Source organism: Toxotes jaculatrix, chromosome 3 (assembly GCF_017976425.1).
Source record: "Toxotes jaculatrix isolate fToxJac2 chromosome 3, fToxJac2.pri, whole genome shotgun sequence".
NCBI classification, from domain to species: Eukaryota; Metazoa; Chordata; class Actinopteri; family Toxotidae; genus Toxotes; species Toxotes jaculatrix.
In genome coordinates, this window is record NC_054396.1 from 6,898,986 (window position 1) to 6,925,415 (window position 26,430).

The following is a 26,430-nucleotide window of genomic DNA, read 5'->3' on the forward strand; positions in this document are numbered from 1 at the left end:
AAAAATAAATCCAGCCAACAACAAGAGTAAATGCTTTTTTTTTCTCACTTATCATCAACCAGCTCATTGTGTACTTGTTACGAAATGTGATGAAACATGGCCCCATTCCTTGTCATGTCACTGCGATCTGTCCGGCTCGATCTTGGACTCTCCGTTCTGTTTGTCATTGGACTTCTGGGACAGGTGCGTGGACACGGTAGCTGCCTGCACCACAGCTTTGAAGCTGCGCTTTCTCTTCTGGACGTTCTGCTCCGGATGGAAGATGATGACATACACCTTGGGGATGTAGAGCATGCCCAGGGACACGGTGGCGCTCAGGCTCATGGACACAGTCAGGGTGGTGGTTTGGATGAACATCTGCAACAGGGACATGGCAGGTCAGGAGAACTGCTGTGGTTACACCTGTGGTTTTAACTACTGAGCAAACTATTGAATAATTTCAGAGAATCTGAAAGTATCCCACAGTGTGCAGTTGATTGATTTTCTCATTACGCAAGTAGAATAAAAAAAAACACTATATGTAATCTTATAGGTTGTCACAATGCAGTCTTTACGATTTTCCTCTCAAAGCACGGGAGGCAGTGTTTTTCCCCTGATGAATGATTTATGACCTGGTATATGTAGTCAGGAAAGGAAGCTCTATTTATGGGCTTTGACCATGTCTACTCGTCACTGCTCTTCCTCCTATTGCAAATCCAACAGTAATAATGAGAAGTGACTTCTCCTGAGATCTGCCTCCAATAAATTATGAACTCATTATTCCAGCAAATTGTACAGGTCATAAATAAATCAAGCCATACAGGCCATAAATAAGATATATTTGTGATATAAATAAGTCATAAATTGTACACTGTCCTCAGCAGCAGCGCAACCTAGCATCTCACTGGCTGATGTCCATGCAATTAAATTTCTTTTATCATCTTGCTTTGTATCAGTCCCTCTCAGTGACCTCTCCATTTCTAAAAGGAGCCATGGTGATTTATGAATTAAGTGGATTGTATTTATGTGCTTGGCCCGAGGCAAGCAGAAAAGCTGGTTCAGAATCATTGAATGATTCCTCCATATGTAAATACAGACGTCAAGCAGGTAAATCACCTCCTCCTACATATGATCCTACACATGACGGGAGGATAACAGTGGCTGTTTTTATGTGCCAGACAAAAGTTGGAGTCTATATTTAGCTCTTTTTATAAGTAACGATTAATTGAATGGGATGGCTGAATTGGTCTATGAGGGGTCCTTACCATCCTTCAGCTCATCTGACCTCCTTTCCTTCCCTCCCTTTTCCTAATTCACTTCATTTCCATTTGGACGAGGTGAAAAGACTTTGAAAGCACCTCAGGCTTTAATTGTTTCAGCCTGGCTGATTTATAATACAGCTCTCTATTACTCAAAGCATATCTCTATTTTTCAAATATTCCCCCAACAGCCTCGCACTCGATGACAGTAGAAAATAGAAAACAAGCTAAATTAAACTCTGAGTACAGTGGAGGCAGGATGTCCTGTGAGTACAGCAGGAAGCAAACATGACAGGCAACAGACTCAGATTTCTGAGGGATTCATTTACTCTCTTACTATTAGTGTATCTTATTCTGTATTGCGTAATTTGACTCATTATTTACAACACCTCTATTAATCCTGAGGGTACATAGTAAAGAGAAAGAAATTAACCTCTACAAATTCTACAGTTGTTTAGCTAGAAATTCCCTTACCATTTTGATTGATTTATTATTAATAATAATAAATAAATAATATTTTTTTATCTGTCTTTTTATTGGACGTTTAAATATCAGACAATAGCTTGATAGTTCATCATTGGCCGTGGAAGCAGCTGACAAAACTAGAACTAAAGTGAATTAGTGATGCATTTATATATTTTAATGATCAGTTTGACTTTTCAAATGTGATAGTAAACTGAATATCTGAGTTTTGGTCTGCTGGTCTGACAAATAAAGCAACATAAGGACATCAAGGATAAGGACATCACTTGGACTTAAGAAAATTGTGAGGCGTAGTGGTTATTACAGGCAGGACAAAACGATTAACTGAGACACTAATTGGAAGATTAATCAAGAACGACAACAATCATTAGTTAGGTTCCAGGCACTGCTTTGTCTTCAAATCACTTGGCCTCCATCATGGAAGTGTAGATGTACAACCATGCCATTATTTTTATTTTTAGGTCTACTCCTAGCAGTAGCAGTAGTTCCAGAACAAGCAGGTTGAGCTGAAATTGTACTTTATCAAACCAGTACCGGAACCATGAAAACCTAAAATTTCCAACCTTCTCAGTCGATTGTGCTGTGCCAAAGAAGATGGGTACGAAAGCCAGCCAGATGATGCAGGTCGTGTACATGGTGAAACCGATGGGCTTCGCCTCATTGAAGGTCTCGGGAACTCCTCTGCTCTTGATAGCATACACCGTGCAGGTGATCATCAGTACAATACTGTAGCTCAGACACAAGATGAGGGATAAGTCGGACATGTCACACTTGAGGACACCACGGGCAAACTCTGGGTTTGGAGGCTTCTGCTCCTCGTAGTCGATGATGGTGTGGGGGGGCATCACACCAAACCAGATGAACACCCCGAATAACTGCAGAGAAAGGAGTGTTAGGGAACTTCAAAGGATCTAGGTGATCTATGTGAAAGTTATATACACACACGTACCTGTACTGAGATGAGTATAAAGGTGATAATCAGCTGAGAGGTGGGGCTGATGAATTTTGGGGGCGTGACCGACTTCTTGCCCTGTTCAAAGATGCGGTAGATCCGATTGGTCTTGGTGAGCATGGCAGCATAGCTGATGCACATGCCGAGCCCCAGCAGCAGCCTGCGGAAGGCGCACACGGCTACACTGGGTTCAGCTATCATGAGGAAGGTGATGAGGTAGATGAGGAAGATGCCTGTCAGCAACACGTAGCTGAGCTCTCTGCCGGAGGCCCGGACAATAGGTGTGTCATTAAAGCGGATGAAGGTGACAATGACCCCGGTGGTTGCCAGGATGCCCAAGATGGCCAGGAAGACGGGGATGATAGCCCAGGGAGAGCTCCACTCCAGCTTGATGATGGGCGTGGGCCTGCAGCCTGTGCGGTTCTTTAAGGGCCTCATGTCGAAGGGGCACATGTCACAGGTGAACTCGTCCAGGAGGTACTGGTAGCCATCACAGAGCTCACAGTGCCAGCAGCAGGGAACACCCTTCACCATCTTCTTCCTTTCACCAGACTCACAAGGGAAACTGCACACTGACTCAGGGATCTTACGGTCACCACCTGACCACTGCATCTCCTCTGGCTAGGGTGGATGTACAAACAACACAAGTGTTATCTTAAATTACTTGAAGTAAACACTGGCTTAGCCTTTGTAAAAGTCTGAAAACTTCTGCCATTAAAGGAACCACAATCTGCGAGAAGAAGGAACATGCTAAATCAGTGTCTTAGCATAAAGACTAGAGGAAAAACTACATAGTTAGCCTGAAGACATAAGAGTGGTATAAGTCTCATCTTACTCACCTAATTGCAAGTTAGGTAAGTAAATAAGTGTATTTTTCAAAAACTAAAGTATTAGTAGAAGTTCAAGTTGTACTGAATTGGACCTAAAACAAATATTTACATTGAGTCTGAGGTGGTTTGTCCATTGGCCGATAACCTTGTAGCCAGGGTTGCTGACATTAGACAGTTGGTACTGGAAGATGTCATACCGACCAGGAGCATCTCCATTCTCGTTGAACATCACTCCAGTTCCTGCGCTGCCTGTTTGATGGAGACAGACTTTTAATAATCTGTTACTATCTACTATCAAGAAAGCAATAGAGTGGGTCAGTGGAGACGAGTAATTCATTATCTCTAAGCTGCTGCTATGCACCCCCATCTTTAGTGGCAGGGAAGACACCCACACACCGTTGAATACAGCTTGTATTCGCTTTCTCCAGTCTTGTGCAATCATGTGAAAGCTGAGTACAGGATGCTCTTTAGTGAAGGCTCTCCTCCATGCATACAGTCTTTCAGTGCACTCTGCTCTGTTGCCCTAACTTGATTGAATGTTCCTCTCAGGTCCCTGCAGGCGCTCAATCAGAAAATCTTCCATACAAGACAAGGTCATCCAGCAAGAGGAGAGCAGTAAATAGGATGCTTTCATAGAACATTTTTTTTCTCTTTCCAAACTGTGACTTTTTTATGAAAGAAGAGGATGAAAAGCAGGAGCGTTGTGTATAGGGAAGAGCAAGGAGGCAGCCCTAGGGAGGGGAACGTGCTTTGAAGAAATGCGCTGTGTTCTGTAGCTAGGTACATTAGCAGAAACATCTTAAGGCTTCCGTCTTCAAGCTGACCTCCCTTCTGCTGTTTTCTTTTCTAAATTTGCTTCTTTTCAAACCTTCTTCGGTAACAACAACTTCTTCGGAGAGCAACAGTGGAAAAGCATAGGTTTTGCCAATACAAATCTCCTGTAACTCGGGGTTTCTCTCCCAGCTTGATCAAATAAATTGAACTTGTTTAAATCTAAACCAGCATCCATCATGTGAGCAGGGGAAAAATATTAAATTGAATACTGAAAGCTCACCATTGAAGTTAACAGAGCGAATGTATTGTAGGAGCATCCGCCCCTCCACAGGGTCCATCTTCTCACAGACACCCATGAAGCCAGGACAGAGGTCTATGTGCATGCTGTGTAGTGCATGGGCCATCGCGTACACAGCATCAATCACAAACTGCACCTTGCCTTCCTGTTCGTACTGAGAGTCTCGACTGATTCTTTCTTCCCCTGGCAGATGACAAAAGTGTCAAAGTTAAAGAGTTAAAACGGCTCACACAGAAAATATTTAAAATTTCAATTTCATTTCTTTTACCAGCATGTTAAATTGTGTCATACCTGTACATTTTCTTCTTCCAGGTTCATATTTTATACCAGGGCGAGTTAGTTTGCACTTGAAGTCGTCCTCCCAGAATTCTGCAAACCAGATGTTTCTCCTGTTGTTTTCTAGAGATCTTGAAGTGAAGTACTGGTCAAACCCTGTATGTTTCACAAACCAGAGATCATACATGTTTCATGAAGACACGTCCACTGAAATAACAACACTGACTGATATGGTGGATTATCAACAATGACACTGTACTAAAATTAAAAAAAACTTTTTTTTTTTTTTTTTGCACAGTGAAATATTGCTACCAGTGGCAGAACAGCACAACGGAAATTTCACTGTCAGATTTATCAATCATTCACTTCTTTTATTTGTTGCATTGGTATTAGACTCATCCATCAATGCCATGTGTTATTCCTATTACAGCCAGCTGGCTTGACTTAGATGTAATAGTGTGATTTTATGAGTTTCCCTACCATCAATGGAGGCTCTTTTTGGAAGGATGGTGACAGCGCCCTCAGCCACCTCCTCCTGGTCTTGAATCGGGGAATTTTTGGCCCCCCAGCTGTCGGAGCCAACAAACAGGAAGTGCCCTGTCAGGTTGGCCTTTTTGGCAGCCTGCAACACGCGCCTGGAAGAGAACACAATATGTTTCATCACTGCTAGTGGCCAAATGATTATCAAACAGCAGAATAACAAAAAAAAAGTACCCCTGTGGACAATTTATTTATCTGGCTGATTTCCTTTGACTAACAAGGTATGCAGCAGAGCTTGACTTACTTGATGTCGTCCTCATTGGCAAAGATGATGACCCCACGAGCGTTAGAGGTTTCCATCAGTCTCTTGATTATTTTCTCAAACTCCCCTGGTCTGGGCTCCCTGGGAATCTTTATGGACTGTGCAATACACAGCCCTCCTGTATCAGACACAATGGAAATGTGTTGGCATTACTGTACATTCCTGTTTCTTCCTGTTCTCTCTAAAACTTAAAAACATGTACCATAGATTACCAAAAGGATGATATAGTGTGCAGAGCTATTACATAATCTTAAATGTTCACGTTCCCCAGTACTTTGGTTTATGACCAAGTACTTTCACAATTAATGGAATTCTAATCAGTCTAATTAGCACATTTTAGCATGCTAACATGCTAAACTAACCTGGTGAACATGTTCAGCATTATACCTGCCGAATATTGTTATTATGACCATGTTAGCTTGCAGACATTAGCATTTTGATCAAAGCACCGCTGTGCTTGACGACAGCCTCACAGTGCTGCTAGCATGCAGACTCTTAATTATGTTAGTGCAGATGTTATGTTACATAGAACCTTCATAACACAATTTGAGCTTTTAAACCCATATGATGTTTTGACTTCTTTTTGCCCTGTTAGTTGTTGTGTATTAAAGGATTTTTCTGTCCTATTTCTGTCTTTTAATGAGCGAGGACAACGTGGCTTGATAAATGAGTAATCCCTCATTGTCTGAGCAGTGAATTCACATTCGTACAGCCAGACACACAACCTGCTTCTCTGGATATCTGGAGGAAGGCATCGACGCCGCTCTCTCCATAGTTGCCCTCGGAGGCCAACGTGGAGACGTAGTTCCAGCCCATGGCTTTGACAATGTCCACCATGGCCTGGGCCTGGTAGGAATCAGGAGGCACCACACGGGAGAAGAACTCATAGCGGCTGTTGTCACTCAGCTCCGGGGCAGTAGAGGCATAACTGATCTGGGGGATCTGAGGCACACAGATGGGTCAGGGGTGACAAAGAGTCGGGTCAAGTGGAAAACATGAGCAGTGCTGATTATTAGGCCAATAGTGAATCTAAAAGTAAAAGGAATGACAAGAGGAGGCAGTGAACCGTGTCAGAGGATGATGTGCTACTTACTCACAGACAAAACCTTAACAGTGTCTAAATGGAGGCCCTCCACATTAACACTGACAAGTTGTAGTGCATTAAAATTCCAAAATTGGACAATCATAGAGAGAGTTCATCTCTTGAACAGTGTGTTCTCAGTAATTCTCAGAACTGAGGCAACTTCATGGTGCGATCTACCCAGTGCTGGTTTGTGCTGAGGATATATCCAGACCACAGTGAAATACAGATGGTAGGAACCACAGCTGTAAAAGCATTTGTTTGGGGAAAAAAAATGGATGAGAAGATTAATTTACTGGTGTGCTACTTCTTTAATGACACAGTTTATGTCGACAGTCTCAACCCTGACCCTGCTAATGCCGGTCCCCCAGCATGGCTTAACGTTGGTCCCTTTGCAGGGGATGAGGAGAAAAAGGTAGACACAAGGGGTTGTGAAGGGAGAAGGAGAGAGGAGTGAGAGAACCATTTCACAGATTATCTGGAAGGATTATAGGGGTTTTAGTCAAATTACGTTAAGCACAGAGGGAGAGACAGAGATCAAGAGACTAGAAAAAGGTTAGTATTTCTCAGCTGTAAGCCATACAATATATTTAATTCTGATTGCCGCATGCAGCTTAAATTTGCTGCTCTGTGTTAACCGCATGAAGATCAAATTTACTGGACATCCTCCATGTTACAGAGCACATCTTGAACCAGGATTGAACTTTCACCAAATCAGAGCTCTTTTCTAGCTATACATAACATAAAGTCCTTTGAGAGACATAAGGCATCAGTGTCCAGGAGATTTGATTCAAATATTAGCATAAAAACAGCATACAAATTTATAATGAATAAGACAACACGTAATCCTCTCCAAATTAATCCCAGAGAAGCATCTGCACCAATTCACTTTCTAAAATCAATGAGCCGTATCAGTAACACAGGAAGTATCCCGTTACAGTCCAGTCCTGCTGAAGTCTTCTCATATTCAGTAACTGATTGAAAACATTTAGGGTATTCATGGAGCTTAGCCAAGGAAATGTGAATGTGGTTTAGCACTGACATAATGTTGCAATTAAACTTTAGTAAACACTTCTAGACTTCTGCTTGGGCAAAAGATAAAGAGATTGTGACAAGCATGGATTTTTCATGGATGTATTTTTACGGTCCAGTGTTCATAAACATGTTGATATTTTTAATGATAAATATGTTTTTATCAGCTCACAGCAAACTCGAATTATTAAGGTATGAGAAAATAAGGTTTAACTGCACTTTAGCTGGATGAGTCCTGTTATTGAATGAGCTGAAATACAGATACAAACTCCATAAAGGGATAAACTATTGAGTAAATAAAATAACCTAGAGGTAGTGCTCACTTACTGAGAGACCAGAGTAATAACAGTGTCAGTGATATATGCTAAAACATCTCCTGCTCTGGCTAAGAGCAGATGATCAATGTGCGGTGAACGTCACAGTCTAGAAGCATTCACAGTCCGGAGAGCAGCACATACGGACAGTAGGAGGAGACGCACCATTTAGCTAAATCTACTCCACACTGGCCACAAGTTGCTGTTATCCTAGAACCAATGTCATCCTGCTGCCCTGATGCTCTATTTTCAGCCCAGGGTCCTGAGCTGCTGAGAGAGGCTTAGCGGAGGTTGGGATCTATAATTCTGTAGTTAACATCTGCCCTGTATGCAAGCTGCCCCTCCTTGGCTCTCAACTCAGCATCCTCATCTTAAGAATGCTGCAACAAGTCGCATCCAGAAAAGCAGAAATTCAATTTTTATGTAAAACAAATTTGGCCAATTTGCTTCAGGCTGATGTTTATTTTTAGATATTTCTAGATTTCTGGCAGACTATGTCAGGAAGTCGATGAGAACATGACATAATGTGGGATTTACAGAGACTCAATGTCCCATCATCACTATAAGCAGTGTAATCAATTATCAAAGGTCAGTCATCTGTTAAAAAATAACTCTACACTGAACAACAACAATAACATGGATTAGCCTGCAGAGGCCACCCATGACAATGGAGTCACAATCCTGTGAAGTGTACTTACCATCAATACAGAAACTCATCCAAATAATTCAATGTTTTCAAATGACCTGTTTCAAAATCAGATCAATGTGTGCTGAATGTGTGTGTGTGCAGCAGCAATATGATGTTATGCAATATTGTCAATTCAAGTAACCAACTAAAATGAGATGAAGTTATTAAATGTGAGGAGTACTCTTAATTAAGTTTATAAAATCCATAACTCAACTGCAACTAAACGTAACCATGTTCATGTTGCAGAAATAGACAATAAATAATACAGATTTAACAATGGCCAAGCTCCCCATTCATCATCTAGGAATGGACTTAAAGTAAAATGATGGGTCTGCACCTCTTAACGAGATCTGTAGTGAGCTGATTTAAAGGTACTATGTAACATTTAGAAAGCCTTTATTATTAATGACGCCGGTGGCTGTTAAGTGAACTGCAAGCATCATCCTGTTGCTCATGTTCACACTACATAAGCAAGAGCGAGCATCTTGGGCATCGGCCACAACAGACTGAACGTGATTGACCAGCATCATGTTGATTATATTATAGTTTGACGATAAACTAAATGTGAGACCAGACTATTGTTTCTCAATGTTTTTTTTAATACAATCTATTATTGTTGTCAGCTTGCGAGCTAGCACAGTATAGGCTAGTAAGGTTGAATTAAGCCATTCTAAATGCATGATACATTGAGTGCATTTTTATATGTCTGCATTAGCTAGCTAGCCAGCCTTATCAGTTGGTTCAGCAATGTCAGCACAGCTAAAATTGCTCGGTGATAATGTTAATGGTTAGTGAACTAGACAGAATATTATGAGACGTGTTGTCCCACTTAATTATTGACATAACAGTTTCCATCCCAATTCTCATTTAACTAAATAGATGTATTAATGTTTTAGCGTGATAGAATCTTTTATATTGTCAAGTAACATTACCGTACTGAATGGGTCTGGCAGTAGGTTGAGACAACAATAATCCTAAACTAACATCAGTTGTAAACAGATGACAGGAGTGGGATTAACCAAGAAATTGATTTTTACTTTTAAAAATATTTCATTTGAAGGATTTCTAGAGACTTAATGAGGTGAAAGTATGCAGTATTTAACAGAAAATAAGGCAGAAAAAATAGGGAAAAGTCATAAAACATTGACATGATTTTTTGTTTGCTTTACTATCTCTTTAATCATCTCCAGGATCCCTCAGAATTATCTTGGGGCCCAATCCCCACGTTGAAAACCACTGCTCAACTCATGTGCCTATGTTTCCTCCTTTGTGAATAGATTAAAAAGCGAAATCAGTGAGGGATAATGGCTTTCACCTAGGTTCAGCTCATCAGCTTACTTTACTGAAAAGAGGAACTGTCCTAGATATTTTGCCCTTTCAGTATTTAATGAAGAGAGTTAGTGAAAGAAAGCTCACCGCAAACAGTCTGAGCACATTGGCCACCATGATGGACACTGAGCTGCCAGATGCCCCGATCACTCCAACCACTCTCTCTGGTTTAGGTATGATGGGAGGCTCTCCGTTTGAGCAGCGAACATCTGAGGTGTCCTTCTGGATCAGGGCCTGGACAAAAGTGAGAGACTGCTCCAGAGCATAGGTGTCTCTGGAGCAGGTGTCCAGGATCCGGGCCCCCAGAGTTATGTTGGGCAGCAGGTCCGGGTCGCTGTTGATCTGGTCTAAGGCATACAGCATGGCCTCCAGTCGGTGGATCCCCTTTTCTCTCTTAACCTCTCCACAGGGCACCCCGGCAGGGCCTCGAGAGTGCACCGGGAAGAGCCCACCCAGGGTGATGTCTCCCTCAATTTTGATGGACTGGGGCTGGGTGCCCTGCTGGGCCCATGAGCCTGGGCTGATACCCACCAGCAGCACCCACAGCAGCCCAGACCATGTTCTGTATCCAGATGGTGAACAGAGCCTGGAGCACTGATGGGATGAGCGGGCCTCTGATGCCATGATGATGACCAGCAGAGGTACTGACAGCACCAGGCCACTCCTTCTACCTTTGACACCTAGGAACAGTTAGAGAAGGGGGCTTTAGGGTCTGAACACCTCAAAATTTTATTACTACCCCATTTAGGGTTACTCTCAGTTTTAAAGTCAGATAAAATATGCTTTCTGTAACATTTGACTTTGTTAAAGAAAAATATAAAAGTTTTTGCAGCTTTTCAGTAATTTAAAAAGGTTTATTTTGGTTTCAACTTTGCCTCCATGCATAACATGATATTGTAACTATAGACCTGCCCATGGATCTGTGGAATTGATGAGATCAATGTATTTTTAAAATTATTCCCTTATTAGGTAACAGAGATGTAGCGGGACATCTACAATTTTTGTTAAACTGCACCTGTAGTCCGACATCTGTTTTAGAAAACTAAAAAAACAAAAGACAAAACATAAGCTATATATGTAAGCACTTTACAAAAGCTGTGACTGAACAGAAGGTTTTAGGCAGCATGCAGGATGACACAGAGTGAATATTGGAAGCTTTTATCACAGAGAGCTGAGAGCCAATGATGGAAAACACCATAAATTTTGCAAAGAAAAAACATCAGCTGAACCTTTGCAGCATTTCATGCTCCAAAAGCTGGAGCAGGTTAATTATATCTTCCTGAGGATCACTGACAAAATCCGCAGGAATCAACTGAGCTTAAAGATCCCACAGAATGTAAAAATGTAGTTATTAAGAGTGTAAATATATGTATTGTTTCCAGGCAGAATTAGGACATTAGAAAATATTTTTTATGAGGTAACAATTTTGTTAAGTATATATAAAAATGTCTTACATGAATTAAACCTAAATGATAAGCTCACCTGCTTACAGATTTCTGATCTTTCAAATTGCAATTCATAATTATATTTATGATCCTACATCTTTCTATTTTCCTGCACTGCGATTGTGAAGTTTAATTTATGGAAAATAGTTTAGAATATTCTCAAAATCTGTAAGCACATAATGTGAATCTGCACAAATCTAAGCTGCATAAATCCCACAACTGTTGCAGACAATTTTTCCCTAAAAAAAAAAAAAAAAAAAATACCAATACAGGCAACCTTCAAACGGAAGAATTCCTTCATTTGAAGGCACTTCTTACCTGCCCATTCTTCATTGACCGGTCTTGATTTTATCCATCACATGAGCTCTTCCACACAGGCCTCTGTCCATGGTCCAAAATGTGATTATATATATCTAGAGGCAAGGCTCTCCTCTCCTCACCAAAAGTAAATCCTCTATCATCTCAGACAGCCGCCGTGCACTCTCAAAAATAACCACTGAAAACAATGGTCTGACAAGAAGCAGTTGTGGTTTAAAAAGACAAAATGAAAACACTGACTTTTGAGGCTTTAAGGTACAGTATCATGGCAGAGTCAGGGAAAAGTGGAGGAAAAAAGCACAACATTACAGCAGTGAGATTCTACAAATCACTGCCAAATCCCTTAAAAGCTCTCCCTCTCTCTCTCTCATTCTTTTTCCTCTGTGTGCATCTCTGTCAAGGCACTCTCCCCTCTCTCTCTCTCTCTCTCTCTCTCTCTCTCTCTCTTTCTCTCTCTGTTGAACCCTCTCAACGCTCGCTCTCTCAGTGCACTAATGGCCACAGATTGGGATTATCATGCAGGCGTCTGTGAAGAAAGCACTAGGTGGACTAGTCCATGTTTTTTTTTTTTTTTTTTTTTTATACGGCTGAACCAAATGCAGAACCCCTCCCTCTCCCCCAGAGTATGATGGAACTCTGTCACTTTGAGAGATTAGATGAGCAGCGATTTGATTCATACTCACACACACTAACATGCCACACACACACACACACACACACACACACACCTCTCTCTCTCTCTCTCTCTCTCTCTCTCTCTCTCTCACACACCTGTCAACAGTGGCACAATGGTGGAGAATATTGGAGCAGAAATAGGTTTGTCCACCGCAGAATGCAGCTGGATTAGATTTATTATTGATTTCAGTTGATGCTCTGGGAAAAGCAGCCCCCAGGATCAGTTTGCAGCTCGTCATCTGTCAATTAGGAGCTTCAATATAGTATCACTACCGCCACCTACTGTACCAGTATGTGTAGACATCTCAAAGAGTGTATCAACTTGCATCATTTGGCGTTATAAAGCACACAGCAAAAATTATTTATTTTCCCTCCACATTACCTTTTATTTCAAGATTACACGCTCTGTGATGTGCTACAAAACCAGATTTAACTCCTGACTTACGTCTTCTCTGAAACCAAGACAACAGAGGTCTGAGGTTTAATAATACCTGTGTAAAACCTGACACCACATGTTAAAATCTACCCTAAGAAGACAGACTTCTCCAAGCCATCCTCCACTTTGGTGTACTCCAGGTGAGATTTGAAGTACCGGCTTTCGTACCGTGGGCTGTTACGGATGTACTCCAGGTATTCAGGGGTACCAGGGCAGATGACGTTGTCTGCCAGCAGAATGCTGCCTTTCCTGAGGAGGCCACACTCCTGATAATAAAAGCAAGTGTCACTGCAGATCAATCAAGAGTTTGATGAGCACAAACTGAACTAAACAAACTTACCTCCATCAGTTTGGTGTCAGGAAGGTAGCGATCCTTCCAGTGATCCAGGAAAACCAAATCAAATGTTTTAATCCCAAACTGCTCCTTCATTTTGGGGATCCAGTCCCCAGATGCTCCTTCAACTAACTGGACCTAGAAAGGAGAAAGACACCATCTTCTGACCTGTACATGCTATGGAAATCATTGCTTTTCTGTTTATGTGCAGACATCAGGCTTTACCTTTCCCTCCAGTCCTGCCCAAGCAATGACCTGACGAGCAATTGCAGCAAAGTCAGGGTTAAATTCAAGAGTGATGAGTTTGGCGTGAGGGGGGAGCAGGCTGGCGATTCGCACCGTGGAATAGCCACAGTAGGTTCCCAGCTCCAACACAGTGGCTGGGTTTACCTCAGACACCACTGAGTCAAGAATGCAACCTGTGGCAAAAAAAACACCAAAACACTGAGCCTTGTCATGTAAGGTAATGATTTCACACATGAAAACAAATAGTCACAGAAAGGCAAATCAGTACCCTTCTCGTCCCCCACATTCATGGCCCACTCCTTGTGTCTGCAGTACTCATCAATGGCTTTGACCACGCTGCGAGGGTCTCCTCTAGTGGCGTTCTTCTGTACTGCACTCAGGATCCGCTGAGGAGAGGGAATAAAAAAAAAAAAAAAAAAACACTGATCACTCATGGTAAATAACTCATTCATTAATGCCTAAGAACTGTTGGGTTGCCCTGCTGTGACCACACATTAAGGTCCAGGTCCTTCTGGTGGGTGTCTGTGCTCTTGTTCTTCAAAGTCTTTTAATTCGGATTTTCCACAAAAGATTCAACAGAACAGAATCTCGGAGTGTTGATCATTTTAAATGAATAATTATAATGATTATAGGATAATTAAGTCAAGAGTATATATTTTTTGGATATAAGTCTTCACAAAAATAAGTTAAAAGCAAACATCAGCAAATAATAGGTCTAACTGGTTTTGTTGTTGTCCAGTTTCTCCTTCACAGAAGGCTACCAGCAAATCAGCTCTGTAGATATAAAATGATCTGAAGCAAGACCAGTAGTTTTAGACTACTGTTAGACAGACTTCTTAACTCCTGTTAGTTCTGTGGGAAAATCTGCACCTGACTGTTTTGTGCACATAGAGTTTGGTGACCTCAGAAAACACAGCAAACTATCAAAGTGACTCTACCCACACAGAATAAATGACAGTGTTTTAAAAGATAATATTTCCCAGTTACTCCCAGGTGAAACCAGCAACTTTCCACTCTTCAGCTCTGTCCTGTCAGCTACATCCTGCCTTGCACAGAAACCTACTGAATGTTGCCTGTGAGAAACAAATGTAAGCCTGAGTATAAAATGTAAAAAGGTTTAAGGTTTGTAGTTTTTCTGCTGTTATCTCTTCACTGATTACTACGCCACACTGTGAGCATGTTGTGATGAAAAGACAAAGCCTAAAGCTCTTACTTTTATTCTTATTTAATTATTTTGCTTTTATTAAGGGCAGATGAAGAAGCATCAGTTCAAATTTATTAGTAGAAAGAAGAGAAAGAATTAATCACAGGAAACAATAAGAAAGTATTTTTTATATTTACATATTTGTACCCATGTATGCGTCTATGAGTGTATGCATGTGTCACATCATGTAAATATTGCTTTCAGCCCCTCCTTATATAGTGCGTCCTTTCTATATGTTATTAGTATTTTGTCTCTCTTTGTCTTACTCACATAGTGGACCAGTCACAAACATTACAACATCTACCTATGAAACTTAGACTGGGCTTGATTTGTCTTCTGCAGTTTTCTCCTCCACCCTGGAATTTTTATTGCTGAAATCCATAAGCCTTGGTGCTGCTCACTGATGGATTTAAAATGCAACATTTAACGTCCTACTTCAGCAGCCAGTGTTCATGAGAATAGATTATTTTTTTACCCACAGGTAGGTTAAAGGCTTTTGGCTCGGCTTGCAGGAAAACCACAGGTGTAACATTAACAATGGCTCAGTTACAGTAAAGTATCCCAGTCAGCCTGCTTGAACAACAGCAGGGCAGTGGAACACTTAGATAAAGACTGGTATTAGTTACACCTGTGAAAGATTTATTTTTTCATTTTAAATCAATTCCTGACCTGCACTTGATTTGCTTTCTTAAAAGCCGTTTGACTGGGAGTTCTTCCATCACTCTGTGTCTGTGGAATTAAAGTCCAACAATGTCTTCATTGTGGAGCCAGAGCTCATTATTTCAAAAATGCCAGACTTGATTTTTCTACTTGATTTTTCTACCTCAGTAAAAATGGTTCAAGCTGAAATATCTCAACAACTATTGGATGGATTGTTGTTGTTGTTTTTTTATTTGCAAAGCATTCTTTTCTGTCATCATTACCACCACACTGTTTCTGTGAGTGTGTTAGTGCTGTTAGTGAAGACACACCTGAGGACGAGTGGTTTGGGTCAGTGTGTCCAGCATCCGTTCCACGATGACATCGTGCCAGATCAGCGCCAGTCCTCCATGATACTGCACAACGGCAGGGATCACCCATCTGTACAAAGCATACAGAAGAGCTGCTCCACCGATGCAACCGTAAAGAAGAGTCAGCCACATCCTGCAACCAAGACAGAGAGCATAAACATCAATTCAGCAATGGTGATGTGATGCTGCATTATGGAGAGGCTGTGATAAATGAAGCACAGACAGGGTGCAGTAAGAACACATCTGCATGAGATGAATGAAAGCTCTCATATCTCCCCTCACTCTACCTCTCCCTTTGTGTCAGGCTAATGAGATGGGTGTTTACTATGCAGTGTACAATACTGTTACTGCTCCTGTTTTCATTATCAGCTGCTGCTGCTGCCAGGTCCGAGCTGCACACCCACACACATATCAAAGTGATGATATCACTGTAGGATATCATTTAATATCTACTGCAATAAGCGCTGGCAAGCACACAACACAGTGCTTTGTGTGCAGCTTTCCCACTCTCAGAAGCAATTAGTCTGTTTAGATATCTCAAGGACAGATGAAGTGGCAAGAACAGAACAAAAAAGGAGGCGAGAGCACAGCCAGAGTACTAAACAAGGGCTCCGTCTGTGGGAAAGCAGTGAGGAGCATGGCTGGAAACGACTCTACCTTGCACTAATAATGCAACTGTGAAAGACCAATAGTGGTTGAGGTAATTCCTTTTGATTTGGAGTTAGAGTTGCATGGCAACTGGCTGGGGGTTAAGGGCCGTGTCACAAAAGGCAGAACACTGGGATTTTAACCTTTACTTTGGCTTACTCTGAACATACAACACGAGATTCAGGAACTGAACTGCAGAATAATCTTGGCAGGGCTTGATAAACACACATCTTTTATTAATGAGTAGAGACGCAACTGCACAATACCAACTTACTTGACTGGCATACTACGTAAATGAATCTGATCTGTATGCAAACCACATAAAAAGTTCTCAAATAAAAGAACAGGAAGGAGAACAAGCATAATGAAGGTTATCAAAATATCCGGAACTTGCGTAGTGTTGAAGCTATTATATAATATATAATATTTATAGTAAAAATGGTATGGCAGGAGTATTGCACTAACATCAGTTTGGCAATAAATCTAACCTTTGTTCTTTCCCAAATTCTCAGTACTGTGAGTGCACACACTCATAGTACTGTGAATAGTAAAAATTTAAACCAGACTGAGCTGAGGTCTGAGCTGAGCTGAGCTGAGCTCTTCCTTGAGCAACACAGGAACAAATACTTTTTAGGCATTAAACAAAAAAAAAAACACATCTCATAGATTCTTAAAGGGTCTCTAATTAAAACTGAACAAAAAATAAGACTCACATGTGTGGGCAGGCTCCGCAGTCTGTCCTCCTTTCACCTCCTCTAGCTGCTTGAAGAAAATGTGCGAGTTTTCTAACAGCCGGACATATGCCTGCCTTAACATGAGGCTAACTCCTCCCTTCTCTTCCTTCCATCCCCCTCTCAGAGCTCTGCTGAATGTGAGCAGGCAAGGAATGCACAAGACCAAACCTCAACACATCTCTCTCTCTCACACACACACACACACACACACACACACACACACACACACACACACACACACACACACACACACACACACACACACACACACACACACACACACACACACACACACACACACACACACACACACACACACACTCAGGGATTGCAAAAAAGGAGGGAGTAATTCCTACTTGGCATTTGACGAGTTATTAGGATTAACTCTCACTGCTGTTGCAAGTATCTAATTTCCATTTCAATTACATTTTCACCTAAAATAAGATTTGTGCCACATAGTGCAGTACATATTCATATGTAACATTTAAACTGCCTTTTTCTGCAGTGAGTCATCAAGGTAATCCTTCAAGTTCACTGAGTTCTGTCTGAATAAATCCATCTCGTACTTCAGACTGACTTGCTGCAACCCTTCATTGATTTTTAAAGAAATATTTCTTCAAGGTGAGGTCTTGATTTACAGTGGCTTCAGAAAGTTTTAAGACCCATTCACTTTCTATACACTTTATTGTGTTGTATGTTTCATTTTAAATGGATAAAATTACACATTTTGATCAACAATCTATACTCAATGATCTGTGATGACAAAGAGAAAACATGTTTTTAGAACTTTTTGTGAATCTATTAAAAATCTAAAAACTGAAATCTTTTCATCTACAAAAGCATTCAGACCCTTTGCTGTGGCACACCAAACTGTGGTCAGGTGCATCCTCTTTGCTTTAATTATCTTTGAGATGTGTCTAGAACAGGGGTCTTCAACATTTTTCAGGCCAAGGACCCCGAAACTAATGGAGAGATGGAGCAGGGACCCCCTACCCCCCTATATTTTATAAAATTGTGTTTTATATTAAACTGAACCTAGTGCTATGTATAAATATACCTTGTTATTGGGCATTCAGTAATAAGCTATTCAAACAACACAAAGGTTCATATATTAATGTTTTTATTTTAAACGTGCAAGGTACAGTGAGTAGGGTGTCACTGCCATTTATAAACATAGGTATCTTCTTTTAAAATAATATTGCAGTGTGCGTCCTTGTGTCTGGGATCTTAGTCAGCTGCGGGACTGAAAAGGCTCTAGGCCAACTGAATTGTGCCCAAATGACTGGCACAGCAGCAAAAGGGGCGGGTCCTCCTCTCAGTGTGCAGGAGGGAGGGACAGGTCTAGTCTCGTGCAGTGAGTGCCCAGCTTGAGACAGCTCCTGTGTGTCCCTGAATGAAAGATAACATCTTCCGTCTCTATTTATCCATTTGCTAATATGTTCAATTCAAGTTAACGTGTTTTTAAAGACATTTAAATTTGAGGAAAAAAAACTAAAAAAATAAATAAAAAATTGTCTAATCAACCAAAAATTTCACGATCCCCCTGTAGTATCTCTGTGGACCCCTTAGGGGGTCACGGACCCCCTGTTGAAGACCTCTGATTTAAGGTTTGAAATTCAAGTTCAAACACTAGGCAGAGGCCACATGCAGAGACTACACAAAGGAGTACCAGGTGTGCTACAACTACTCACCTTCAGTGCAGCAAAACCAAACACACAGCAAACAGTGCAGTCTATAGTGTCCCTGTGTGTTAACTCACTTGCAGTTAAGTGAAGGGCCCTCACAACAGGTGCCTAGCCTCCCCACATTAGCACTCCGCCGAAGAAAAAAAAAAAAAAAGAACTTGAAACAAAATTAAATCAAAACCAAACAAAGCAAAAAAATATAGTGTAACCCAATAACCAAATAGACAATAACGATAATCAACAAAACAAAAAATACAACGTAACCCAGTTGGTTAGAAACAAATTTAGTTTAGGTTTTTCATTTTTCTTGATCAGCAGTTGCAATAACCCAAAATAATAATACAAAAGAAATAAAACAAAATATTTTACAAAATAAATATGCAAAATAAAGCAATTCATGACCAGTAAGTAATAAACCTTCCACACCAACAGGAAGAACAAAAAGATAATTGATAACTTCAGTGAGTTCTGTTAAAGCTTGTGCTGTTGATCGGTTACTTCTGAATCTGTATCGGCTGTCTGAGAGTAAACTGTGTTTATCTATGAAGTTCTCAAGTCTATTTTTGAAAAGTTTTTCTAATATTTTAGAGAATTGTGGAAGAAGAGAGACAGGTCTGTAATTTGTGAAGTGGTGAGTATCTCCAGATTTGTAAAGCGAAATAACTTGGCTATTTTCATAATATTGGGAAATAGACCAGTTTGAAATGAAAGGTTACAAATGTGTGTTAATGGTTTAGAAATACCCACAATCACTTTTTTCACTATTTTCATATCTATGTCATCATTATCTGTGGATGTTTTGTTTTTACATTTATTAACAATTTCTAATAGGCAGTGATCAACTGATGGTGTCAGCAGATAGACCAATATACGTGATCCAAAATTGTCAGAACACACAAAACAGTCCAAAGCCATGTACCAAAACACACAAACCCACAAGCAAGCACCCGCCAAGCAAGCACAACCCTAAACAAAAGATATTAAAGAAATTAGGTGACTAAAGAAACCAAAACCTTAAGAGAAACCTAAACTAAAGGCAAAATCAAGAACAAAAAGGTCAAACTAAATCTATGAACCAAAACTAAATGTAAAGAATAAAGCTAAACAAATGAACAAAGGTTAAACTAAGCTAAAACGGGGCAAACTAAATGTAAACTATGCTTAAAAAGAGGGGAAAAACAGCAGTAGTGCAGGTGAACCTAAAATGAGGGGGGGAAACACCATTAACAATGCTCACACTGCATATTTAAAATGCATTTTATCAAAAGAACAGTCGTAAACCAACTCACCACAGTATGTCAGAAACTAGCACCAAAATCCTTCACATGGGATACAGCACATGGACAGCCACAGCAGGGACAGAGCAGGAGGCAGAGACGCAGACAAAAGCACACAGGTGTCTTATATGGCCTGACCCTGATTGACCCCACATATACACTAGGTCTAGTGTGTTCTCTCCCCTGCTTGCAATGTCCACATATTGGTAGAACTTGGACAAAAGAGATGTAAGACTTGCCTGGTTGAAATCTCCGGCTATTATAAAGAAGGCGTTGAGAAGCTCTCCACAGTTACACTACTGATGTAGTCCATCTTGTTGTCGAGGGAGCAGACGTTTACCAGCAACAGCGTGGGCACTGCTGGCTTGTGTAGATTAGTAGCTAGCCTAGCATTAGCTCCTCCACGCTCGCCCCGTGTCCTGTCACATCGCTTTCGGTGTTTACTCTCAGGTGTTATTCCAGGCTTGGCCGCGGATTTCCACTGGCCTACTCGGCGTTGGAGTCCAAGCTCGCCCAGCACACGCACACTCAACAGATGTTTTTTTTTTCAACAGATTTTCCAAATGGACGCCTTCCTAAAATAATTGCCTAAGTCGTTTTTTTTTTTCAGATTTTCCAGTAAACACAAAAAACTCAACCAAATACTGAATATATGTCATTTGTTTATGGTTTCACCCAAAAAGGTTATGACAATTCATGACTATTGAAATACTAATAACAATATCAGTCAGTTATATAACATAAGAGGAATAAATGACTTAGGCAATTTATTGAACATGCCTTTGTGAATTAGGCAATTACACACCTTCAGCTTTGTAACCAATATAGCATAACTAAGTAAACAGGAAGCTGAGGAGACATGTACATCCCCTCACCTAACTTCTTCCTCCAGCTATTCTTTGCTGGGTGCTTGACTGATGCCTATTAATGTGGCAAATTGTCAAAGAAGTGATGACACTCAACAGGAATGACATGTTTTATTGACTGGAGGTCCTGGAACTTTCTCTCTCTTGATTGGCAGAGCACATGGAAACATTCTTATCCATCTTATTGGCTCATTTGGCACCTGTAGCCTCTGTGGCAGTGCTTCCCACACTGATTTCTCAGAGAAGGACAGTTTGAAATGGACCCTGCCTTCCTCCTTTTACCCAGCCCAGTCATCGGCAGGAGGGTCCCCCATATGAGCCGGGTTCTGCTCAAGGTTTCTTCCTGTTAAAAGGGTGTATTTCCTTGCCACTGTCGCCTTAAGTGCTTGCTCTGGGGTCAGGCTCTGGGTCTCTGTAAAGTGCTTTGACACAATTTTGATTGTGGAAGGCGCTATATAAATAAAATTTAATTAAACTGCTAAACTGAAGAGCCTGCAAGTCATGCACAGTCGGATCTCCAGCTTTTTTGCCTGGTCTGATGCTGCCAACCAAGCTAACCAGGCGGCTCGATCTTAAGTCGAAGAGGGTAAAGTTATGGACCTGCAGTTTCGTTTTGTAATATAGGCTGCTGGCTTGGGTTTTTGGACACAGTAGCAAAGCTTGCAAGTCCATAAGTCCAAGTCCACAAACTGCATTTCATTATTTGCAGAATCCTTGTCTTGTGTTTATTCTTGCCTTGCCTCATCTTTCTGGGTGACAAGTGCCTTACTGATGTTTCCATGCTAAAAGGAAACACAAACATCACACTGATGATCCTTCTTTTAAAGAGGCCACCATCTTGAAGAGCTTGTAAAATTGCCTAAGTCACACTGTCTTTTGACTTAGACAAAATAAAATGGCCTAAGTCACACTCTTGACATAGGCCATTATATTACAGGGGAAAAATAACATTTTATGTTCATCTGAAAATGTAGGAAATTTTACCAGTGGTGGCCAGCATTATGAGGAGATGATTTAGGCAAAAAAACCCAAATTTTGTCAAAAAAATTATTTTAGGAAGGCGTCGAAATGAAACTGTCGCTCATACACACACACACACATACACTTCCCTTTAACATGCATTCATTCAATTCATACCACTAACATTTGATTACACCATTCTGTTGCTAGGAGAGGCCGCCGCAAGCGTTGGTCGCGCTGCCATGATGTATTTGTTGCTACAAATTGTTGGAATTATTTCTTTTTTTCAAACATAATCATGACAGGGGCTCAGTTCAAGTCAGAGCAGGTCAAAGTGGTTTATTGGAGGATTTCCATTATGTGAACCACGGGTGCAACAGTATCTGCTCCAGAGTGACGCGCTCATCAGGGTCTCCATCCAAACATATGCTTAACAAATCTTGGCAATCTGAGAAGAGAGAGCACAGAGAACAAAGAGATTGGAAAGGAATCTATTGTAACATGCACAACACTATTACTGCATACCGCACACCATTAGTACCAAAACTCAGGTATTGTATTCACACCAGCATTGTTTTACCTTTGGACAGCGCGCTGCTGATTGTGATTTGGTGACACACGAAGTTGTTAGTGTCAAACTGTATGTATGCATGCAGCAGTTCATAAAGCAGTGCACCCAACTGCCAGACTGTGGTGGGGCAAGCCTTGTACTCCCCAGATTCAAAGTACTCTGGAGGAGCGTACGCGAGAGTTCCTACAATTCGCAAGATAGTTGGATGGGGAGAAAAAGAATGAGTTGCAGGTTTAGATTTAAATGAAAATTGTCACTCCAGAGATCAGCAGACCAACGAAAAGCAGGAGCAAAAGCCAGGTATCGTACCATCAAAGGAGTGGTAAGGTCTTTTCCTCACAGTGCGGCCACAGCCAAAGTCTATGACCCGAACGCGAGGGCCATCGGAGCTACTTTCAATAAGAATGTTTTCTGATTTGATGTCACGATGGAAGACTCCTGCCAAGTGTATTTCTATGGCTGCCTCCACCAGCTGCTTCATGATGTTCTGAAACAGAAACACAGAGACACAGATGAGTTAGAGTGGTGAACAAAGCTCTCTGACATGGTCATGATTTTTGCCCTTGTAGCAGCTTTCCACCGAAGTCTGCGTAGTTGTCCTTCTGGAGCTTTTGTTCATATCACATGATCTCCAGAGCAGCTACTAAATGGACTTTACCTAGACACTGTTTTCTCTTTACAACTGAAGAAACCTTTATGAAGAGAGAATTACTTGAAAGTGTTACCCAAATAAGCAACAAATTCAGATTTTCAGCTTTGGCTGGAACCAAATGAAATGTGTGTGTGACAGCAGCCTAAAACTCTCCACTGAAACTCACTAAATTCAGAGTGATGACATTTTGCAAAGCAGTCTGGGGCAGCTTGAATAAGCAACTCTTCTGAGAAACTGCACAGAAACATGCTCTACTTGATTCAGTACCTTAGCCGTGTCCTCATCCAGGGGACCACCATCGTTCAGGTAGCTTAACAGGTCCATAGAGGGGACTGGTCTCTCCATGACCAGGAGAACCTCATTCTCCAGATCGTACCAGTCCAGCAATGATACTGCCGCCGATTTGCCAACGGACTGTGGTCCACCTGCCACTTTCTGCATGATGATCACCTCCTTGGGGATCATCTGTCTCCTCCCGTGTGAGAACTACAGGAAATAAAATTCACATTACAAAAAGAGCGTTGTAGTTAACGTGGGTGTGCATGTTCGTTTGTCTCATCAACAGCAGAGCAACAAGAAAAACACAAAAGTTCAGCAATAATTTCAACAGTTGGTCCTGAGACGTCAGATCAAATCACTCACCACTGCTTTACACTCCACATCTGCTCTTGCGATGTGTTTGATCGCCACCTACAGGACAGAACTGTCAGTACTCTGCTCAGTGCAGGGAATGGTGACTGTGTGTGTATGTGTGATGTAAGAATTCACACGTTATGCTTACTGGTAGCTGATCAGATTTTCTTTTGCCACCATAAACTGTTGCAAAGCCTCCTCTTCCAAGCTTGAAAAGCTGCACGTACTTGGCCTCGAAGCTAGCTGCACAGACAAACACAAACAGATACATGTTTTACTATAGTTTGGAAAATGTTTGTTGATCCCATCGCTGCCTCTGCTCATAAGCCCTGTATGTTTAAACTGAGGCTGGGTGTATGGTTCAGAAAGTGAAGAATCATATTTCCCAAAATCTTGAATCATCCCTTTAATTTGGTCAAACCAATGTTTAAGAATCCACTGAAAGTCAATAAACAGGAACATTGACACTAATCCTGATTTGAACCATCCTGAATTCAAAGTCTAATCATACAGTCATTTCTAGTAGAGGGGTCTACTACTAATCTTATAGCTTCCATTCAAACAGCAGCACAGTCATTTTCTTTCTCACTGTCAGCTTACCTCTGCTGGTTCTGTCTGAGAAGGACGTGTCTCTGTTGGGCTGTTCGGAGGTTGAAGGGCCTCCGGAGCTCAGGATCTGCTCAGAGCCACCGTCCTTCCTTGTGGTCCTGGGAGTGTGTGATGCTGGCAGGTGCTCAGCACAGGCCTCCGTCTTGCTCCCAGTCTTCCTGAGGTTGTCCACCGACACCTTGGTTGTGTTGGTGTCAGTGTGGTTGTTTCCACCCCTCTGCTTTTTACTGGGTGTCTCTGTTTCAGGGGTGGCCTTTCTCTTGGTGCCCTTTGCTGTCACATCTTCCACCGGCACCTCAGTGGGTTCAGCACTGTTGCTGTGACACCTTCTCTTTTTTGGGGGACTCTCACTTCCTGTGTGGCTCTTTCTTTTGGTCCCCTTGGATGTCACAGCCTCTGGGTGACTAGGTGACTCCTGTTTTTTACTGGCCTTCCTTCTGTTGGTCGTCACCCTACGATTCTCCACCAAGCTGTTGTTGGGTTTGGTGGTGCTGTCACTTTCTACAAAGAACACACAAACCCAGTGAACATCAGTTTGTTACCTGACTGCATGTAGTGAATCTTCAATCCTGTGGCCAGATAGGATGTTTATATTGGATAGTTCTGCTAAATTCTGTTATATTCAAAAGTGTTTTGTTAAGTTCAGCTCCAACACTTTTACATGAAATTATTTTTTTCTTCCATTATCTGCACATTTACAGATAATGTTGAGTTTGGTGAAGGTTAAGGAAAGTACACTTATTCACAAGCAACTCGCTACTGAGCTACACAGGCCTGACACTGCAAATAAACTCCAGCTGATCAAGTCATTTTGTTTAAAATTGAAACTCTTAAACTTCCTGATCTTAAACTTTGATTAAAACAAGTGAAACATTCTGACAGTGAGGTGAGAATATTTTAACCAGTTTCCAATAAAAAATCAATGTGTTTCAAGATTTTTCCACATCCAAGTGTCTGTATCGTGACACAAGAAAGAAAATCAATTCACTTTCCAAAATTCTTGAAATATAGTGATTTGGCTGAAATACATTTAATGCACTAGAAGACTTTGAACAAGAAACACACACTGAACTACAGACAAAAAGACTTGATGAGAAGCTTTTTGCAGAGCATGAAACATAGCTGCAGCTGTTTACCAGGACTTTCACACTCACCTGAATCGTTCTCAGAGGCCAGAAGACGAAGATCGCTTGACGTCTTAGAAACCATGTTGGTTTGTACTCGCTCTCAGTTCAAATATGTCAGAGAAAATATGTTGCTGTGTATGTCCAGAACATGCGTGTTACTCTGCCGATGTCTTGAGTGTAAGTGGCTTTGTCTCTCTGTGTGTCCTAAGGTTCTTGATCAGGTTCCGTTCTATGACCTCACAAATAGAACACAGGCTTCAAAGACCAAAGGGAGCCATAATGAGGAAAACTCTTCTTTAATGTAAAGAAAATAACAACACAAATTTACCAAAGACACAAAGTGAAAACATGAATTATACAATGTGTTGGTTTCCACCAAAGACATTACTTTTCCTTTTTAGTCAAACAGTGTATATCCTTCATTACACAGTGACCTTAGAGGAACTGATGTAGGTGTGTTTTGGTTGATGTGCTGTATTTGGTTGTGTCCAAACCAAGCTGTTGGACTTCAGAAAAGTCAGTGTTGGTCTCATCTGACCACAGCATTTGTCACAAAACATCAGAATCTTTCTGGTGTGTTTCTGCACAGCACAAACGAGACTGTGTAGCACTTTTTCAGAAAGGTCTTCTTTCTTGCCATCCTGCCGCACAGGCCAGGTTTGTGCAGAGGTTGTGAGATTGTTGTTGCATGCACAGATCGACCAGTCCCAGCCATAAACACTTGTAACTGCTTCAGAGTTGCTGCTGGCCTCTTGGTAGCTTCTCTGATCAGTGTCCTTGCTCAGATGTCCAGTTTGGACAGATGGCCTGATCTAGACGAGGTGCTGCTGGTGCTGTACACTTTCCACTTCTTCATGATGCTGTGATCAGTGCTCAGAGGGACAGCTAAAGCCTTCAAAAGCT

General features: G+C 41.4%; 2 protein-coding genes across 4 annotated transcripts; both read right to left on the minus strand.

The window, feature by feature from the left end:
* grm6b (glutamate receptor, metabotropic 6b) lies at positions 1 to 11,907 on the minus strand. Of its 2 annotated transcripts, none has more exons than XM_041033628.1 (11): positions 11,861 to 11,907; positions 10,185 to 10,777; positions 6,379 to 6,595; positions 5,636 to 5,771; positions 5,332 to 5,486; positions 4,867 to 5,007; positions 4,558 to 4,758; positions 3,613 to 3,752; positions 2,671 to 3,294; positions 2,285 to 2,596; positions 1 to 357 (listed from the first exon to the last, which is right to left on the minus strand). In XM_041033628.1, the coding sequence occupies exons 2-11, from the start codon at positions 10,719 to 10,721 to the stop codon at positions 118 to 120; spliced, it is 2,703 nt and encodes a 900-aa protein (XP_040889562.1). In that variant the 5' UTR covers positions 10,722 to 10,777; positions 11,861 to 11,907; the 3' UTR covers positions 1 to 117. The 2 variants fall into 2 exon arrangements, with proteins under 2 accessions (XP_040889562.1, XP_040889563.1); XM_041033629.1 differs by lacking the exon at positions 11,861 to 11,907 and having other exon boundaries at positions 10,185 to 10,617; positions 10,693 to 10,760.
* An 819-nt stretch (positions 11,908 to 12,726) lies between these two features.
* Positions 12,727 to 20,470, minus strand: comtb (catechol-O-methyltransferase b). 2 transcript variants are annotated; one of them, XM_041033633.1, is made up of 7 exons: positions 20,353 to 20,470; positions 20,122 to 20,140; positions 15,727 to 15,898; positions 13,820 to 13,937; positions 13,531 to 13,724; positions 13,312 to 13,443; positions 12,727 to 13,237 (listed from the first exon to the last, which is right to left on the minus strand). In XM_041033633.1, the coding sequence occupies exons 3-7, from the start codon at positions 15,895 to 15,897 to the stop codon at positions 13,058 to 13,060; spliced, it is 795 nt and encodes a 264-aa protein (XP_040889567.1). In that variant the 5' UTR covers position 15,898; positions 20,122 to 20,140; positions 20,353 to 20,470; the 3' UTR covers positions 12,727 to 13,057. The 2 variants fall into 2 exon arrangements, with proteins under 2 accessions (XP_040889567.1, XP_040889568.1); XM_041033634.1 differs by lacking the exons at positions 20,122 to 20,140; positions 20,353 to 20,470 and adding an exon at positions 17,127 to 17,143 and having other exon boundaries at positions 12,729 to 13,237.
* Between the last annotated feature and the right edge of the window lie 5,960 nt (positions 20,471 to 26,430).